The sequence below is a fragment of the Pelophylax lessonae genome (genome assembly GCF_965119305.1).
Source record: "Pelophylax lessonae genome assembly, chromosome: 11".
NCBI lineage: Eukaryota > Metazoa > Chordata > Amphibia > Anura > Ranidae > Pelophylax > Pelophylax lessonae.
The window spans coordinates 51,007,887-51,029,195 of record NC_138778.1 but is presented as its reverse complement, the minus strand read 5'-3'; the positions used below and the strand labels follow the sequence as shown (position 1 = coordinate 51,029,195).

The 21,309-nt window shown below is 45.2% G+C and overlaps 1 protein-coding gene across 1 annotated transcript in view; it reads right to left on the bottom strand.

Annotated features, from left to right (window-relative positions):
- Window positions 1-21,309, bottom strand: part of RBL1 (RB transcriptional corepressor like 1) — a 98,440-nt gene that overhangs the window by 24,552 nt on the left and 52,579 nt on the right. Inside the window, exon 9 of the mRNA XM_082271896.1 lies at window positions 11,576-11,742. Coding sequence (XP_082128022.1) covers window positions 11,576-11,742 — 167 coding nt within the window. The remainder of the gene's footprint in view (window positions 1-11,575; window positions 11,743-21,309) is intronic.

The following is a 21,309-nucleotide window of genomic DNA, read 5'->3' as shown; positions in this document are numbered from 1 at the left end:
ACTGGGGGAAGCACTTTGATGAACATGTGAAATACAAACGAGAGGCTGAAGCGGAAGGCACAGAACTGGTAGTGTAGGAGTCCAACTTAAAGCATAACTGAAGCACTGGAAAAATGGGGACATGTAGGCAACTGCCTAATATTCACAGAGGCAAGAGAGAAATCCCTGGTGAAGGAAAAGGATGACAGACTGGGTGGATTCCAAGCTGAATTTGAGCTTGAACGAGGCCAAGATCTGTATTCTCACATTGGGTTTAAGGATTAAAATACATTGCTCAAAAATTTAAAGGAACACTTTATTACAGAGTGTAGCAACAAGTAAATAAACTCCTGGGATATTGATCTGGTCAGTTAAGTAGCAGGGGGGAGCGTGGCTTGGACGGAGATGTGAGCGGACGTGCAGGCTGGAGCTCCTGAGCATATCCAACAATATGTCCTGGAATCAGGGATTAATACTGTATTACACAGACTTCTGGGTCGCCTGTCCTCTTGACCTACCTCGGATCCATCTGAAACAGAGGTTCTGGCACGGTAGGATAACAATAGAGCCGCGGATTGCTCCGTCTAATATGGCGCTGGTGCGCAGCCACATCGCTCAGTAAAGGACAAGCTAAGACACTGCTGGTTGACTAGAGCGATTTACTAGAACCCCTGCTAAGGACCCAGAGAGCACAGTGAGGCGACTCACGAGCAGGCATTAATGGAGGAGGAGATCCCTCCTGCTACATCTGCTGCTGCATCCCCTGCATGGGAGGAAGACAAAGCCACGTGGCTGTTCCTGATGGCACAGTAACATGGTATTAGATAGCCAAAACACTATCTCTTGCAGTAGATCCTGAACCTACCCTAGCAGATAGATTGAAAGCAGTTACCACCTGCAATAGCTCTCAAACGCCCTGTCCCAGAGAGTTGATGGCATGAGAGAAGAAATCTCCTTAAGGCACAATTATTAGAACTTTAAAGAAAGGGTCTCAGCAGTGGAGAAAAGGGTTAGCTTCCTGGAAGATTCTGTGCATCCTATAGTGCAGTCCTCTAAAACTAAATCACAAAAATTGGCCATACATGAATCGCGCCTGGAGGGTATGGAAAACTGGCTTCGCCGGAATAATGTGAGAATTGTGTAAGGAAAGGCACCAGCAGAATTCATAGAAAAATGGATCAAATCCACGTTGGGAGGGGAGCACTTTACTCCTCTTTTTGCAGTAGAACGGGCACATGAGGGTCCCTGCCAGACCACTGCCACTGGGAGAAGCACCCAGAACCTTTATACTGTGGATGCTTAACTATAAAGATAGAGACATCTTGCAGAGAGATAGACAACTTCCAGACATAAGGATGGATGACTCCAGGATCCTATTTTTCCCTGACTACTCGACGACGATGCAACGACAACGAGCGTGATTCTTTTATGTAAAACGTTGTCTATGGCAATTGGATCTCACCTATTCTACCCTCTACCCTGCCAGATTACGAGTAGTGTCAGTTTTCCATGTTGAGTTTTAAAATCCAACAAGGAGCTCTACCTGTAGTTTGATGGGAAAGGTATGTTTCAGGAAATAGCCCGCATGAGGGCTATGAACGCTGCCACCTGGTGGTATATGTTATGCGTCTTGCTATGGTGCAATTTGGGTATCGTCCCTTGTCACATGTCCCCCCAGGTAGTGGCTCCCAAGTGGAGCAAGTTCTCTAGTGATTCTCTGACCTTTATTGAAAGGTTTACTATAGATGCTTGTAGTTTTTTTTTTCTTCTTTCCTTTTTTCTCTTTTTGATTCCAGCAATTTACAGACGCCACCGAAAAATGGACATAGGGACTCTATATATGTACCATGCTAACCATAATAGTTTGAAATCTCTAAAAGTACATGCTGTTGTGAGACAGATATGGTCGCTAAAAATGTGTGTCAGAGAAAAGAGGATTTTTGCCAACAACCTTTCGGTATTGGACTAATGCTTTTCTTAGGATTTGTCCTGCTCTATAAGACGTTATTTACATTACATTGCTAGTATATATTGGTCTGTTGTGGCCATGGCTACTTTAAAATTAGGTCCCAATTCTCTGGAATGTCCGGGGCATGAGTGATCCCTCCAAAAGGCAAGCTATTTTACCACACTGCAGAGGTTCTCTCCTTTGGTGATCTGTTTGCAGGAGACCTCACCATAGTGACACGCTGCACGATTTAAAAAGGCAGCGGTATAATATACAGTATCATTCCACTTATACCTCCTACTCTAGAGGAGTGTCAGTCCTTATTGCTAATAGGGTGGATTTCTTCTGCAGGCAGTTAAAGAGGGATAGTAAGGGTCGGCACTTGTTCCTACACTGTACGTTTAGACGACCTTATGTGATAGCGAATATCTATATTCCCCTTACTCATCAGGAGGTCTTTAAGGACCTTCATTTTGTATCTGATAAATCAGACATTCCATGGTTGCTGGTGGGAGATTTTAACAATGGTTTAGACCCATCACTAGATAAAATACTATCCCTCAGAGTGCCAAGTGACCTTGGTGCCCACATCGTTTGTCAGATATATACAGGAGCTTGGGCTGTGGTGAAATAGAAACCCCACAACAAAATATTCTCCAGTACCCAGAAGGCTCTTTCTAGAATTGATTTAGCACTAGGCGCGACAGCTTTCCTACCATATGTTAAAGATATTCAGTATGAAGCGTGGGGGGTCTACCAGACCGCTCTCCCTTAGTTCTAAAACTATATCTCCAATCCTGCTCCACTCGATCCTTTTGGAAAATAAACCCTTATTAGCTGGCACGGTTTCCTCAACTGAGGGTATCAGGATAGACCTAGGGGTATAGAGTACGACTAACAAATCCACAGTAGCTCTTCCTGTGTATGGTGCCTCAATGAAGGCATATCTGAGAGGACTCCTCATTTCCCAGATCTTGAAAATTAAACAGTACAAGGAAACGCTCATTGGCGGCTAAGATGTTACAGGCAGAATGTCAATAATCCTAACCAAGGACACTAAGTCAGCATGGCTGCAAAGCCAACATCAATACGCCTCAATAGCTATCCAGAAGGCAGAGAACAGTTTTGTGCAACAACCATATTTTGAGGAAGGGGAAGGTACAGGACACCTATTGGCTACCATCGTGAAGGCCCAAAGACCATCACTTTGTGTGTCAGAAATGTAAACAGATTTGAATATGATGGAAATTATTACTCCCGAGATATCCAAAGTATTTTGTGAGTTCTTTCAAAAACTTTATAGTAGTAGAGTATCATATGCGATTGAGGATTTGACCAAGTTCCTTGCTAATATTGACTTACCAAAACTATCAGATGAGGACAGGACAACCCTCTAACTTTGGACGAGTTGAAACTTGCCGCTGCCAGTTCCCCTAATAATAAAGCTCCAGGGGCGGATGGTCTCCCAGGGGAAGTGTACAAAACATAAGGGGAAACACTGTTACCCGAGCTTTTGGAGATTAACCATGCATTGAACACTGGTTCCATGCCACCTTCTAGGACCAAGGCAATAATTATTGTGCTTTTGAAGCCAGCTAAGAACCCTAGAAGCCCAGATTCTTATCGCCCGATTTTACTACTGACTCAAGATATAAAAAAAACTCCTAGCAAAGGTGTTGGCTTTGCGACTGTAAAAATATATCACTAAATTGATCCACCCAGACCAATCTGGATTTATCCCAAACAGATCCTCCACAGCAAGTATTATCCAAAATCTATTTCTAAATATACAAGTCCCAACTGCTAATATGGGTAGCAGAGCCATAATGTCGCTTGACGCGGCAAAAGCTTTTTATAGCATAGAATGGGAATTCTTGTGGCATTGTCTAGGCAGTGATTGTGAACCTTGGCACCCGAGATGTTTTGAAACTACAATTCCCATGATGCGCCACTACACTGCTGAGTGCATGAGCATCATGGGAAATGTAGTTTCAAAACAATTGGGGTGCCAAGGTTCGCCATCACTGGTCTAGGGCGTTATGGACTCGGGCCTCAGTTCAACCGGTGGCTACAACTATTGCATACTATATCGAGAGCCCGAGTGCAGGTGGATGGATGGAGATTATATATATATGTATGTATGTATGTATGATCGATAGATCGGACCCTTTTCAAATTGTTTTGGGGAATGATGCAGGGATGCCCACTGTCATCGCTCCTTTTTGCCCTAGCTTTGGAGCCCTTGATGGAGGCACCCGCCCCTCCCCTATGACTGATGGCTTCCGGAGGCCCAGGAGTGAAGACAAAATAGCATTGTATGCCGATGGCACCCTATTGTTCCTGGGGGATACCATATCATCACTGGCAGCGGCTATGTCCTTAATTGATATGTTTGGCTCCTTTCCCTGGCTTTGGTATTAATTCGGACAAGTTAGTAGTGATGCCTCTTGACCCCATCACGAAAGAGCTTCCGCCGCAAGCAAACATAATTTAAATAATTGGGGGTAACTATTACTCCTCAAGTGCAGGATTATGTAGAAAGAAACTTGGTCCCTCTAGTTAACAGGTTGAGGCAAAGAGGTAAAACCTGGAGTAAACTACCTTTGACAGGGGTGGGTAGAGCGAACCTGGTGAAGAGGATATGGATGCCACAACTACTGTATATCCTTCACAACTGTCCAGTGTAGTTAACGCAAGTTTTTTGGCTCCATTGACACTGCGGGATTTCATCTGGAAATACAGACACCCGAGAATTAGTCTCTCTATACTACAACTTGAAAAGGATAGTGGTGGCTTAGCGGTGCCTAATGCAGGACTATTTTATTGCCTCACAACTTCAGCATTGGTAGGGTTGGAGTGAGACAATACAGGATTCAATACAAAATTTTATTTTTATCTCAATTTTCAAAGATCCCACTGATACAGTTAGTGGTATAAGCCCACCATTTTCATGCGAAGTGTAGGCTTCCTACGTTTTACTTGACGCATAGATTACGGGAGTCGGTACAGCATATCACACGGCATGAAGGGTTCACCAAAAAACACATGACCATATGGGATAAACGATACTTCTCTGAACTGAAGTTACGGGGTTCAATGGTTGGCAAAGAGCAGGTCACCTTTCTATATCAGCTGTATAAGTATGTCCTGTTATGGGTCTTTTTCTTTCACTGCTTACAACATAACTGAGTATAGCAGAGCCAGAGGGGTTATACTTGCTGGGACAGCCCCTATAGGCAAGGACAGGTTTTTCTCTGCCTAGTGCCCATCCCTAGTGGGAGGAGCATAACCCTATAGTCTATGATTAAGCAGAGCTGCGTCTGTCGATGAACGATAGAAAAATTAGAATATCAAAAATTTTAAGAATTCTATTCAAAAAGTGAAACTCATTTTATACAGCTAGTAAAAACCCCAAATTCAGTATCTCAAAAAAGACCAAGGAAAAAAAGGATTTTGAATACAGAAATGTTGGCTTACTAAAAAGTATGTCCATGTACAGTATAGTATGGACTCAATACTTAGTCGGGGCTCCTTATACATTAATGCGGCGTGGAATGGAGGTGCTCAGCCTGTGGAACTGCTGAGTTGTTCTGGAAGCCCAGGCTTCTTTGAGAGAGGCCTTCAGTTCATCTGCATTGTTGGGTCTGGCACCTCATCTTCCTCTTGACAATACCCCACAGATATGAGGTTTAGGTCAGGAGAGTTTGCTGGCCAGTCAAGCACAGCGATACCATGATCATTAAACGAAGTATTGTTTTTTTTGGCAGTGTCCGCAGGTGTCAAGTTCTGCTGGAAAATGAAATCCGCATCTCCATAAAGCTGGTCAGCAGAGCGAAGCATGAAGTGCTCTAGAATATCCTGCTAGAGGGCTGTGCTGACTTTGGACTTGATAAAACACAGTGGACCAACACCAGCAGATGACATGTCTCCCCAAATCATCACCGACTGTGAAAGATGTTGCATTTCGTTTTGAAATCAAGGTCCCAGAGTCTGGAGGAAGAGTGGAAAGGCACAGTATTCAAGATGCATGAGGTCCAGTGTGAAGTTTCCACAGTCAGTGATGATTTGGGGAGCCATGTCATCTGCTGGTGTAGGTCCACTGTTTTTTTCAAGCCCTAAGTCAGCGCAGCCCTCTATTAGGAAATTCTAGAGCACTTCGTGCTTCCCTCTGCTGACCAGCTTAATGGAGATGCAGATTTCCTTTTCCAGCAGGACTAGGCACCTGCCCACACTAACAAAAATACCAATACCTGGTTTAATGATCATGGTATCACTGTGTTTGATTGGCCAGCAAACTCGCCTGACCTAAACCCCATAGAGAATCTGTTGGGTATTGTCAAGAGGAAGATGAGACGCCCGACCCAACAATGCAGACGAACTGAAGGCCGCTATAAAAGCAACCTGGGCTTCCAGAACACCTCAGCAGTGCCACAGGCTGATCACCTTCATGCCACGCCACAACGATGCAGTAATTCATGCAAAAAGGAGTCCCGACCAACTATTGAGTGCGCACTATACTGGACATATTTTTCAGTAAGCTAACATTTCTGGGTTTTTACAAACTGTAAGCCATAATCATCAAAATTTCTGAGTGTAACGCATCTATGTGAAATATAGGAGTTTCCCTTTTTGAATAGAATTACTAAAAGGAATTTTTGATGATATTCTAATTTTATGGGAAGCACCTGTATAGACAACAAAATAATAATAAAAAAAAAAAAAGGGGGTGTTGTGGTCTTAGGGGGGCTATAAAGTACCCAAGACTGGACAGCACTGTCAGAAGCAACAGTCCCTCTAGTTTTTAGCACATTTTCTTAATTTGAAACTACAAGCACTGCTGCGATTCCACAAGTCATCAGCCAAAGACTGGGGCAAACTCCAAATTACTGCTGCCTTGAGAAAGGGATCCTCTATTTAATAAAAAAAAATTAACATTCTGCAAATAAATGTGAGAGAATTGCATAGTTCTGGTGATTACTTTGGTTTTGCGCAGCCCCATTTATAGCAGTCACTACAAGCATCCTCCTGTTAAACCGCTTGAACACTGCGAGGCGTCCAGATCAGCTCTACTCAGGATCCAATATAGATTAGTGCATTTGATGGCAGAGAAAATGCCAAGGCCACAGGTAAATGATAAAGAATTTGCAGAAGGCACTGGAGTGCATTTGCACCCCTTTCAGTGAAAGTCTGCAAATAACTGGGTGATTTGGACCATAAACCTTTCGCATAATTGTCATAAAAAAGCCTCAAAATGCCAAAAAAACCCAGCTCAATGGTGCGGAGGACTGTGCCAATTCCAGGCTATAGAAATCAGCACCATCAGTAGACACATTGCAAGCAGCCCCGGAGCCATTAGTAGAGTGAACTGGGAGAATGTATAAAATCAGATATGTTGGGGGCTGCATGGTGGTAAGGCAACATACAGGCTCAGGGTACGCTGCAACGCCTTAGGTGCTCCTGAAACCCAGAAAGTTGGTAGTAGTGAGGGTCAAATGATTAATGAAGATCAAAGTCACTGTAGGTGGACAGCAGGAAATGATCGAAGTTCTATGAAAGCAGAAGCAGCAGAGGAGAGAGGCTTTCTTAAAGTTGTACGGTGTAAAAAATACTCTAAGCAGAGAATGGGGTCAGTACTCGGTCCCACAGCATTAACCCCTTCTGTGGCGAAAAACAGGACATGGTGGCGAAAAACAGGATATGGCAAAAAACCAGGTCGAGGAAAGCCATGCTGGACAGCTTCAATAGATGGAGCTCAAAAGCAGTGTATAGAAGTCTTGGCTGAAGAGAGAGAAAAAAAATAAATAAATAAAAGAGGGGGGGGCGGGATAGTCTTCCACACAAGCATTGGAGAACAAATACTTGAGGCATGCTGGTAGGAAGTGTTATCCTAGGCTGGCCTACAGTTTGTTTGCAAGTGTTTAATCCTCCTGAAGGTGGCATTATAACCAGAAGGTGAAGGAATTCTTACACCCCTCAATAGACAAACAAAATTATACTTCATTGGTCATTATGGGTAACATCTCATTTTTGCCTCACATTTTACATTCTTATATATAAACCCCAAGTTCCTTTATGTTTAGCCTAGCTTCCAGTCTCAAATGCATAAAGTCTCCACCATCTGTAAAATTATAGCATAGCAACATTTCTTTAGGCTAAACTCCAGGCAAACAGACAACACACACAAATACATATGGGAAATGTTTCAGCTGCCAAAGGATTTATAATTTTGTTCAGCCATTTTGAGAGACAAGACAACCCCGAACAAGCAAGATAGTCAGGTCCTCAACCGGTTGCTACTGCAGCAGCACAACTTGGTTAAGAAAACACTTTTGGACATCTGACTGGAAAAAGGCTAGAGCAGCAGAAGATTTACGAGGATATACTTCTGCTCACTTACCTTTCAGCAAAGCCTATTTTGTCTTCTAATGCAGCCAGATGATGAGTCCCTTCGAATGTGAGCTCCTTAAAGTCGAAGTTTAGTAAAAACCTAAACACTAAACCTATACTGCCACATTCCAAGCCTCATCTATCTAGACCTTTAAAGAATAAAAGAAAAAAAAAAAAGGCAATTCTTACCTGTTCTGCATCTGCTCTGGTCTCCAGCAGCAGCTGTGAAATGCCTGGGAATTTACATCACCCAGACTTTCTCTATGGGGCTTCCGTTGTAGACTACCCCCCTCCTGCACACTCCCACACACTGAAGCCACTGCTGACAGCTCAGTTTGGGACCGGTGCGGCTTCAGAACAGGTTAAGTAGAACCATTTTTAAATTACAGGACTAGATAGATTAGGCTTAGAATATGGCAAACAGTAGGTTTAGAGTTAGGTTTGACTAAACTTCCACTTTAAAGTAGATGTAAACCTAATTCATGAAATTTGACCTAAGCCCATATCTGTAGTGTTTTCTTATCTCTCTCCAAAGCACTAAGTCCCGTGCTGTTTCGTTGTTCTTTTATCCGCATAACTTCGGACAAGTTCTCAGTCAACCAAGATAAAACCAGGCTGAAATTTGTGTTGTGGGACGTTGCAATAGATTAGCAGAGAGATTGTCTTGTCACAGCACAGCTATACAAGCCTATGTGGAGGGGGGGGGGTGTCTTTCCCCCAATCAGCTGTCTTGCCTGTATGCCAAGAATCAACTACCAGTGCTGCACAGGAATAGAAAATCTCTAACAAAACGTGCACTTTCTAAAGAACATACAGGCGGTCCCCGGGTTACGAACAAGATAGGGACTTTGTCCTTAACCGGTTGCCGACCGCCCCAAGTACATATACTGCGGCGGTCAGCCCCGGCCAGGCAAAGTGACGTATCTGTATGTCACTAGTCTGGGAGCCAATAGCGGGCGGGCGCGCTCCCGGCTCGTTCACGGACACCTCCGTGCGTGTGACCGGCGGACCCGATGTCCGCCGGTCACTCGCGATCATCCGCTGTGAAGGGAGAAAGGCAGGCGGCTAATGTAAACAAAGCCGCCTGTCATTCTCCCCTGTGTAAAAGCACTGATCTAACGCTCCTGCTATGTAGGACCGTTGATCTGTGCTGTTACACACACAGCCACATCCCTGCAGTTAGAAGCACGCCCCTAGGGACACACTTAACCCCTCACTCTCCAATAAAGTTAACCCCTTCACTGCCAGTGTCATTTTTACAGTAACAGTGCATATGTATAGCACTGATTACTGTAGAAATGTCACTGGTACCCCCAAAAGTGTCAAAAATGTCAGTCAAGGGTTCGATCTGTCCGCCGCAATGTCGCAGTCCCGCAAAAAAAAAAAAAATCCCAGATCGCCGTCATTACTCGTTAAAAAAAAAAAAAAAAAAAAAAAAAAAAGACAAAAATCTTTCCCTTAGTTAGTAAACGCAATAACTTTTGCGCAAACCAATCAAAATACGCTTATTGTGATTTTTTTTAACCAAACATAGGAAGCAGAAAACAAATTGGCCAAAAATTTTAAAAAATTTTGATTTTTTGGGGGGGAATTTCATATAAAAAAAAATTGAAAAATAGTTATTTTTGCAAAATTGTCGCCCTTTTTTTTATTATAGCGCACCAAAAGAAAGCTCTGTTTGTGGGGAAAAAAAGGACGTCAAATTAGTTTAGGTACAGCGTCGCACGACCGTGCAATTGTCCGTTAAAGTCACGCAGTGCCGAATCGCAAAATACCCCCTGGTCAGGAAGGGGGTAAAATCTTCCGGGGGTTAAGTGGTTAAGTTGAATTTGTTTGTAAGTCGGAACAGGTATACATTTTAAGTGTAGCTCCAGCCAAAAGAATAATTTTTAAGTTTTTTGGATAGCATAGGGAAGGGTTAACACCCCTGTACCATTTGTTTTTGTGTCTGTACCCCTGTTCAGAAGATTTCACCTCACTTTCTGTCCCTATGACAATTGAATTTTGAAAATTTGGGGTTGTTGTGGAAACAAGGATGACCCATGATAACTCTCACAGGAGTGAATTTCCCTTCCTAGGGGGAGATTTCCTCTCACATCCTGTTGCCTCCCTCCGTTTGTAAGTAGGAGTCATTTGTAAGTCGGATGTTTGTAACCCGGGGACTGCATGAATAGAGCTGAAGACAGCAGAGGTGCATGTAAAACTTATGCAGGGAGATTTATTTCATCCCTGTGTATCACCTGAGGCTGTTCACTTCACTGGGTATATGTGAGGGTTTACATTCACTTTAAGAGTAGGGAATGATGTGAATGGTACAACACGTAAAGTGCTGCATAAAATTGACACCGCTATATAAATGCCTGTAATAACAAAGAAAGCAAATACAGTGGAACCTTGGTTTACGAGTGCCTTTGTTTACGAGCATTTTGAAAGACGAGCAACATTTTTTTTTAAAAATCTGTCTTGGTATACGAGCAGTTTTATTACACTATAACCATGCCATCCCCTCTGGTTAATGCCCTCTGTCACATATTATTATGTGTCCCAGTGCTTCTACTGTATGTGAAGATGCCAATATGTACTTTTCAGAGTGTTTCCCTGCACTTACTTTGTACGATTCCTCGTCCCTGTGTCTCTCTCTTGTTTCCGTCCTCTCTGCTCTCCCCGGCGGGAGGGGCCGATCACTCCTGCTGACGTCATCTGAGGAGGAGGGGAGGAGAGCAGCAGAGCAGGGCTAAGGAATCACACAGTGCCACAGACTCTCTAATAAAGTATGGATCGGCATTTGTTGTGTGCAGTGCAGACACAGGGACACATGATGTTATTTAACAGAGGAGATGGCATACTTTTACTGCAAAGGAATGTACTTTATATATAATACAGCAAATCTTTATTTATACCATTAAATGCTTGTGGAACGAATCATCTGAGTTTCAATGCTTTCTTATGGGAAAACTTGCTTTGATATACGAGTGTTTTGGATTACAAGCAAGCTGCTGGAACCAAGGTTCCACTGTAAATGGAACAGTATGTTTTTAACATAGTCCCACTACAACATTACTGGCTGGTCTCTGCACGGCTCACTTTTGCCCAGACTGCAATAACTACCAACTGGCATCATCTTCTTATGCAAACCTTGAATAATGCTGTTAACCCTTAGCGATTCACTGAGAATTTACCTTTGCCTACACAACCCCTTTAAAAAAAAAAATGTTAGGCATGCGTTTGTCACAGCTAAATTAAATAGTACAGTGAACCTACCTAAAGACATTAAGAAGCTGCTCACTGGGGGAATTCCTGAGTCCGGTCACCATGCTCTGCAGTTTGCTCACACATTGTGTTGCTGATGACACAGGTGTAATTACAACCGGTTCCTCGGTCAGGTATCTTCTACCAGTCAGTGGAGTGGAAGGAGCAAATGATCGCCTCTGTTAAGTGAATCACACAGACAAAATTTTTCTAACGTATTAACTGAATTATCAGTGAAATCAATGTTCTAAATCTAAGACTGCCTTCTGCTCCTTCATAAATATCGCAGACTTGGTGTCGACAATATAGTATTGATATTGAACCTAGTTTGTCAAACAGGAAATGCTGTATTTAAAAAATAATGATGCAGACAACAGAGCCTTAAACACATTATCAGCACAATTTAGAGTTCTGTCCTAAGTTGGGACTAAACTTTGCCATTTACTGTCCAACATCAAAGCCTCTACTGGTCCTGGTGTTTCTTTCACTGGACTTTTAAAGTGAGGTTGGGGCTTGTGCCAATATGTACAGAAGTCAACACTCCTCTCCAGGGACAATGTAAAAAAACAGATCAGTTAAAGTGCATGACAAGGTCCTGCCCAACAGACATCAAGTCTAGGATATCAGCATGGTGAGGGCAAGGGTTCATTCCAACACACAAAGATCCTGAAGCTTGCCAGGTTAAGGTTCGGGAAGATCCAGGGAGCTCAAACAAAGAAACAGCAGCACGAGATCCTCCTTCAAATGACAAAGTATTTTTTTCCCATAAAAAACAAACTTGCATGTTAAATTCTTGGTAATCATTAGGACTGCAACTAACGATCATTTTCAAAATCGGTTTGCAGATTGTTACGATTAAATTGACTAATCGGATGATAACCTTAAAAAAAAAAAAAAAAAACCTGGATATTTGACTTGCCGTAAAATCCTTTTCTCTTAAAGCGGTAGTATCCCGCTTTTTGACACTTACCTACAGGTAAGCCTATAATAAGGCTTACCTGTAGGTACAAATAATATCTCCTAAACCGGCATGGTTTAGGAGATATTTACAGTGCATGCTCGCGCGAGCGGCGCATGCGCTCTGAAGGTCCGGGGGGGGGACCTTCAATTAGTTTGCCGGAGCTTGCCGGAAAAATCACTCCCGCGCGCATGCGCGGGAGTGACGTCATCGCGGCTCCGGCCAATCATCGCGCCGGAGCCGTCTCTTCCGGCCAATCAGCGCGCCGGAGCCGCCGAACCCGGAAGAGACTGCGAGGGATCATGGCAGCGCCCGCAGCGATGTCCAGGGGTCCGTGTCGGGGCTTCGTTTTAAGGTAAGTTACACATAATGGGCTAGTATGCGATGCATACTAGCTCATTATGCCTTTGTCTTGCAGGTTTTTTTTTTTTTATAGGGTTTACAACCGCTTTAAGTTCATTGATGGACGCAGTTCCTGATGCATATCAGTAGGGTTATACTGCCCCCTATAGGAGGACACTAGACAGAAAAAAAGGTTCTGGCAATGCCTATGGGCAGTCCCGGAGGGTACACCCTCTCTCTTCCTGCATAGGATGTCAGTTTTGTATCAAAGCAGTGTCAGAGAAGTAATACCAACCCAACTTAAAATAGAGGGGTGGATACTGCGTCCGTCAATTAATTTAATAGAAAAAAGATTTTACGGTAAGTCAAAAATCCAGTTCTCTCTATCGTTCATTGATGGACGCAGTTCCCGATGCATATCAGTAGGGACATCCCAAAGCAGTGCCATAAAATGAGGGGTGGGAACAGCAGAAAAAAAAAGCTGGGTTATACTTACTGATAACTCCTTTTCTAATAGTCTTCCAGGACAGCCCATGAGACGTTAGGCTCCTCCCCCAGGGACAGGAAACACATTCCAAAATTAAAATAAAAGGCGGTCCCTTAGTCCTCACCTTCAGTATTTCATGAGAACCACAGGACACCCTGTAAAACATACACATAGATATATAGACACATATCATACATTATACATAATACCAGATAGTTCGGGTGGGAATCCGGCTGTCCTGGAAGACTATTAGAAAAGGAGTTATCAGTAAGTATAACCCAGCTTTTCTCAAAGTCGTCTTCCAGGACAGCCCATGAGACGATGAGCAAGCACTTACCAGTCTAGGGAGGGACAACTGCCTGGAGCACCTTTCGACCAAACGCCTGTTCCTGAGAAGAGAGGAGGTCCAGGCGATAATGTCTAACAAAGGTCGAAAAGTTAGACCAGGTAGCTGCCTTACAGATTTGGTCTGGTGAGGCACCGGCCCTTTCAGCCCAAGACGTGGACAATGCTCTAGTAGAGTGTGCAGTAATGAAAGGTGGAGCCACCTTTTTCACTATATAGGCTTCTGTGATAGCCTGTTTGATCCATCTAGCTAAGGTTGCCTTAGAAGCTTTTTCCCCTTTATGGGAGCCGGAAAATTGTAAAAACAAAGTATCAGTCTTCCTGAAGGTTTTAGTCACCTCCAGGTATCTCAAGAGGGATCTTCTGACATCCAAACAGCTAAATTCTTTCTCTTTATTGTTGTTTGGGAAATTGCAAAAGGAAGGAAGGACTATGTCCTGAGTCCTATGAAAAGAAGAGACCCTTTTTGGCAAAAATCCTGGATCTGTTTTTAGCACAATCCTGTCATCAAAAATCATAAGAAAAGGTTCTCTGATTGAGAGAGCCTGTAATTCGCTAACTCTTCTAGCTGAAGTTATAGCTACTAAAAATAAGGTTTTTAGGGTGAGCATTTTTACTGATAGGTCTACCAAGGGTTCAAACGGACTGGTAACCAAGGCCTGGAGTACCAGGGATAGATTCCAAGCTGGACACGTTTTAAGCACGGTTGGCTTTGTCCGGGCAATTGCTCTGAAAAAGGCATTCACATTTGGGTCTTCTCTAAGGGAAAACTGAAGAAAGACACTAAGGGCGGCAGCCTGTACCTTTAAAGTCCCTAAGGAGAGACCTTTGTCTATGCCTTCCTGAAAAAAATCCAAGATAGTTGGTATATCTGGGGAATGTCTCTGATTCTCCAACATCCAAAAATGAAATTTCTTCCAGATTTTAGCATACATTTTTCTAGTGACCGGCTTTCGACAGCTGGTCAATGTTTTGATGACTCTGTCTGAGAACCCCTGAGAGCCTAGTATTTGTTCCTCAGATACCAGGCCGTCAGGTTTAGGGTCCTGAGAAATGGATGGACCACCGGACCTTGTGTTAAGAGATCTGGTCTCCAAGGTAAGGTCATTGGAGGTTGCGCTGCCAACGCCTGAAGGCGTGCAAACCATGGCCTTTTGGGCCAGTATGGGGTTATCAGTATCATCTCTGTGTCTTCTAGGATGAATTTCTGAAGAACCTGTGGGATCAATCTGATCGGAGGAAATGCGTAACAGAGTCTGACTTTCCAGGGGTGGGCGAAAGCGTCTATGCCTAACGCCTGATCCCCTTGAGTTATGGAAAAGAATTTTTCTGTTTTCCTGTTTGCCTGGGAGGCAAATAGATCCACTACCGGTAGGCCCCATGAGGTTGTGATTTTGAGAAACACCTCTGGGTTGAGGGACCAATTGTCCTGGTTCATCTGGTGGCGGCTGAGATGGTCTGCCAGATAATTCTGCGTCCCTTTTAGGTGAATGGCCGAAATGGATGTTAGGTTCCGCTCGGCCCAGACAAAGATTTTCTGTGCAATGGTTTGTAGGCCCAGACTTCGAGTACCTCCCTGCTTGTTCAGGTACGCTACCGTTGCTATATTGTCTGACCTGATCTGTAGATGGCTCCCTTCTACCTCTACCTGAAAAAACTCCAAGGCCTTTTGGACCGCCATAAGTTCTTTTTGGTTTGATGAAGACTTCCTTTGTGCTGGGGACCATGTACCCTGCGCCCATCTGTCCTGCAGATATGCTCCCCATCCGGAAGCGCTTGCATCCGTGGTAATCCTCTGTGATACCTGGATGGTCCAGTTTAGCCCTCTTGATAGGTGAAGAGAGGATCTCCACCACCAAAGAGTCCTTTTTATCTTGGTGGGAATCCTTACTTTTTGTTGCAAGGAACTTGACTGCCCATCCCAATTCTGTAGAAAGAATTTTTGGAGTGGACGTTGTTGGAACCTTGCCCAGGGGACTGCTCGGAAACAGGAGGTCATCAAGCCTATCACTCTTGTGACATCCCTCAGAGAGACCCATAAGTTGGTCTGTAAAGAGGCAACCATCAGGTTCATTTTCTCCATCTTGCACTGAGGGAGGAAGATCATCTGATCCCGTGAGGAGATTTCGTAACCCAGGTAGGTCACTCTTTGTGAGGGTACCAGGCAAGACTTTTGTCTGTTGATTATCCAGCCTAGGGAAGTTAAGAATTCCTGAACTATGAGGAGGTCGGCTTCCAGTTTCTGGTATGATTCTGCCACTACCAAGATGTCGTCCAGGTAGGGGGTGATCATGATAGCTTTTAGCCTTAGAGGGGCTAGTGCTTCCCCTAGGACTTTGGTAAAAATCCGTGGGGCTGAGGACAGCCCGAAGGGCAGTGCCCTGAACTGGAAGTGCTTGACTTCCGGTCCTATCTTTACTGCTAGCCTCAGGAATTTCTGATAGGATGTGTGTATGGGGATGTGAAAATACGCATCTTTCAAATCTAGGGTTGCCATGAAACACCCTGGGAACAGTAGGTTCCCTATGGAGTATATTGATTCCATGCGAAAGCGTTTGTATGCTATTGAAAGGTTCAGATTGCGTAAGTTCAGGATCAGTCGATGACTTCCTGAGGGTTTTTGAATCACAAAGATGTGAGAATAAAACCCTGTTCCTTGTTCTTCTCTGGGGACTGGGATAATTACTTTTTGATCTAATAGGTCCCCTAACTGAAGACTCAAGGCGGAGGCCTTGACTGGATCCCTGGGAAGATTTGTGATCAGGATCCTTTCTGGAGGTTGAAGACAGAACTCCAGCCTGTGTCCTTGGCCTACTAGGTCCAAAATAAAAGGGCTGGAAGTAATCTTCTTCCACAGTGGGAGGAAGGCCCCTAATCTTCCTCCCACTCTGAGAAGGGAGTCATTGGGGCTGGTTGGGGCGTTTAGGAGGGTTAAACAGGATGTTACCCCTCCCCTTTCCTTTATGCCCCGTCCAATGTTTTTTGAAATTTTGCTGAGTTTCAAAAGACTTCTGCTGTTTGCCCCTGCCACGAAAATTCCTCTGAGCATAGGGGAATTTTTTCTTATCTGGGAATCCCTTCTTTTTATCCGCTGTACGCTCCAGGGCTTCTGTTAGGCCTGGGCCAAAAAGGTGGTCGCCTGTGAAGGGAAGACCACAAAGGCGAGATTTAGAAGTAATATCTCCCGACCATGTCTTGAGCCATAGGCTTCTTCTGGCCGTATTAGCTAAAGCTGAGGTCCTTGCTGCCATTCTTACAGCTTCAGCTGAAGAATCCGCCAGGAATCCTATTGCCTGGAATAAGAGTGGAAAGGATTTATTAATCTGTTCCCTCGATGTTCCTGCAGTCAAGTGTGTTTGGATTTGAGATAGCCACAGCTCCAGGTGTCTGGCTATGCAGGTGGATGCCAGGGCTGGCTTTAAGCTCATAATGGAGGCTTCCCAGACCCTACGTAAAGAGATATCTGTTCTCTTATCCATAGGGTCTTTTAGTGCTCCTGAATCCTCAAATGCCAAGTCAGTTCCTTTGGAGATTCTGGCAAGAGAGGCATCCAGCTTAGGGATTTTGTTCCAGGGCTGTTCCACACTTTCGTCAAATGGATACCTTCTTTTTAAGTTTCTTGGAAAAAAAGGCTTTTTATCAGGAGAATTCCATTCCTGTTTAATCACATCCAATAGTGAGCTATGCACAGGGAACACTCTAGCATGCTTTTTATGACTAGCGTACATTAAGTCATGCTTAGAGAGATGCACTTCTTCCTCCTCAATCTCTAGAGTGGTATAAACCGCTTTGAGTAGATCATCTACATCCTCCAGGCTCAGTTTAAAGTTGGAGCTATCATGGGAAACATTGCTTTTTGGTTCCTCTCCTGATCCCTCTGCAGAAGAGTGGGAAGAAGAAACTTCCTCCTCCAAAACCAATGGGTCAATTAGGGATGGTGGAGCCTGAGCTGGGGTGGAAGGCTGGGCTGGTGCCTGCATCTTTTCAATGAGAGTCCTGAATGAACTAAATGTACTTTTTAGCTCATCTCTCACTGAGGACAGCATTTTCTGGGTAGAGACTGCAGAATCGTCTCTGACCAGTTTAGCTATGCATGCCCGGCACACTGCTTTGTTCCAAGAGGAACTCAATTTTTCTCCGCATACAGCACATTTCTTTTTGGGGGGCTGAGGTGGGTTATTGTCCTGAGCCTTGGCCTGGAAGATAAAAGACAAGGGAATTTAATTAGAGATACTTGTCCTCCTCCCACCTCCCATTTTTCCCCCTCCACCTTGTGGATAGAAAAGAGGGAGCGGTGCTGCTTAACCCCTGCCCCTAACGATAGAAAAGAGAGGGGGGAAGGGGAACGGAGTTCCTAACAGGTACCTGCAAATAGGGTGTCGTTCCCCCTTGCTTACCTGAGAGGTGCCGATGCCAGAGCCGACTTCCGCCGCCTGTGCGGTTGCTGCCGTGGTGTCCATCGCTCTGTATGGTGGTCCCAGCAACTGCTGTTTCCCCTAACATCGGTCGCCCATTTGAACTCTCTGTTCGCGCCTTCGGAAACTGGAACGAGGGTTTCCGGCGCCCGCGGATGCCGTCACTGCGCCGGAAGTGACACTGTCACTTCCCGTGAGGCCAGAGTGGATACGCTGAGTTCCACCCCCTCCGTCTTTGGCGCCAACTTCAAAATTTCTTCCGAAGTTAGCGGTTCACGGGTACACAGCACTGCTGCTCCAAGGAACCGGCCGACCAACGGAGTGAACTCCCCAACGCTCCACCAGACAGCATCCGTAGTCCTGCCGAGAGGCTAGGAGAACAGGAGACAGCGGTCAGCCCCTATTGCGGCACTAAGGGGTACCGCTATGGGCCGAGGAGATGCATCTTTCCAAGTCTTTCCATGGACAGTCCAGGAGACCGGGAGCTTCAGTTCCAGGAACATGTTACCCCCTGTCCGGAGGAAACAAAAATACTGAAGGTGAGGACTAAGGGACCGCCTTTTATTTTAATTTTGGAATGTGTTTCCTGTCCCTGGGGGAGGAGCCTAACATCTCATGGGCTGTCCTGGAAGACGACTTTGAGAAAAAACAAGTCCCCAAGGCTAAACATAGCCAACCAGGCAACATAGGACTCAGAACAGCAAGATGTAGCCCACCTGAAACAAACAGTAAACACCTTCAAGGAGGGCCAAAAAGCCCTCCAAACAACAGCCTGCAAAACTTTGCGGCCAAAAGAGGCAACTGCAGATGCCAGCACATCCACCTTCTAAAATTTGCTAAACATGTGAACAGACGACTAGGTGGCCGCCTTGGAACCTGAAGCACAGATGCCTGTATGGCGAAAAGCCCAGGAACCACTAAGCGCCCGAGTAGAAGGCGCCGAAACAGGGAAAAGTAGAACCTGACCCTTAATTGAATAAGCCTGCACCACTATCGGTCTGATCCATCTGGAAATAGTAGCAGCAGACGCATGCAGCCCTTTTCTTGGGCCATTCGTGAGTACAGAGAGCGAATCTGACTTCCGAAAAGTCATCTCCAAGTACACCTTGATTGCCCGAACTACATCCCGAGTATACAGTGCACATTCCTTAGGATGTTCGGGCTTAGGACACAAAGATGGTAATACAATGTCCTTGTTTAAGTGAACACTAGAAAACCACCTTCGGAAGGAAGGACGGATCCGGACAAAGTACCATGAAGTACCACTTTGTCTCCATGAACCAACAAATAGGGAGAACGACAGGACAATGTCGCCAGTGCCGACACGATGCGCGCAGAAGTGATAGCCACCAAGAAGGCCACTCCACCCGAGCCCGACAGACTGGCATCCGTGGTGACCACCGTCCACAACAGCGGTAGAAAGGAAAGGACTTGCCCTGGCTCAGGGCGGGTGACAGAAGCCACCACGAGAGCATTGATCTTGTGAGTCGGCTCAAACATATTCTGTCCAAGGACTGCGGATCTTTGTTCCACTTGACAAGAATCTTTTTGCAGAGGCATGGAATGAAATTGAGCAAATGGGACCGCCTCGAAGGTCGACACCATCAGCCCCAAGGTTCTCATGCAAGTCCGCAGAGATGAGAGATCGTTTTGCATCAGCAACCTAATCTCTCCCTGCAACGTCTGAAGTTTGTTCCTGGGAAGAAAGACCCTCGCCAGAGAGGAGTCTAAAGTCAGACCCAGGTAATTCAGTCGCACTTTTTGAAGTTAATGGTCCACCCGAACTCCTGAAGGGTCTGGACCGTGATTGATCGGTCACCCACAAGGTTGGGTGAGAGTTTGCTCTCAACAGATTGTTCAGATATCTGAGGATCGCAATCCCTCTTTTGCGGAGCAAAGCCAACACTGGAGCCAAAACCTTGGTGAAGACTCTGAGAGCGTCTTGGCTAGACCAAAGGGTAATGCCACAAATTGAAAGTGCTTCTCCACCACTGCAAAACGGATATACCTCGGATGTCCCCCTTATATAAGGATGTGCAGATATATCGATGGAGGACAGAAAATCCCCCTGATTTATATTTCAATATTTTCCATGACCATGGAACAAAAGAACAAAAAGGAGCCAGTCAAAACAGCTGACATGGAAGTAAAAATAGTCAAACAGTAGTATAAACATCACCAAAAAAGTGTAGCCCCCCCCCCCGTGCCAACTAAATCAGCATTCGCCACCCCGGGCTCCGCCACCCCCCCGGGAACTTACTGCACCCCGAGGGGGAGAGCTGCCCCCCGACCCACCAACCCATTACCCCATGACTAACCGGGGAGGTGTCCACCATCTGCGATTCCACAGGGCTGCTAACTGTATGCCTGGCAGATGTAGGAGCCACGGTAAATATAAACTGAGGACCAACCGATAGCATTTTGTCAAACAGTTCAAACATAAAAGGAAATAGAGAGAAGGAGATATAGAGATAGAGGAGAGAGAAGGAGAGGTTGAAAGACAGTAGGAAATAGGTAGTAGACAGGAAGCAGTAGCGGTAAGAAAGGGTCAGCGTCCAAGCTCACAACCCCGGGGTCGGGGTTCACATACGTTATGCGGTCGCGGCAGGTGAAGGTTCCTCAACTTAAGGAGGGCCGGCTAGGTATCGTACCCAAGGGTCCCAAGTTTTCTCAAAGAGGTGCATTTTGTCATGGAGCAGCGCCACCATCCTCTTATTTATCATGATCCAGGTCAGTTTGGCTTTCAGCAGCTCAATCGGCACCACAAGAGCGGGCTATCGCTATTTTGGCGGCTGTAAATATGAAGGCTATAAGGTGTTTAGCATGTTTCGGTACTCCTTCAACGGAGTGCAACGTTTGCACAGAAGCACCTGTTGGGGAGATTTCACCAGATTAATATGCACAAGAGAATAAAATTGTACGTGCGGATCCAGAACCGTCTGACTTTAGCACAAGTCCACCATGTGTGGAAGGCAGTGCCCACTTGGCCACATCCCCTAAAGCAGTTGGGAGAGGCACCCCGAACCGCAGCCTGACCATGTACCACCGCAAAAACACTTTGTAATTAGCTTCTATTAAAGACTTATTAAGTAGGGATTTCAAGTTAGGCTGAGCCAGGGAGTTCCACTCCATTCCATCTAAATCCTCCCCGTGCCGCATATAAGGCTGTTTAGCCGAGTCTTCATGCAATATTTTATAG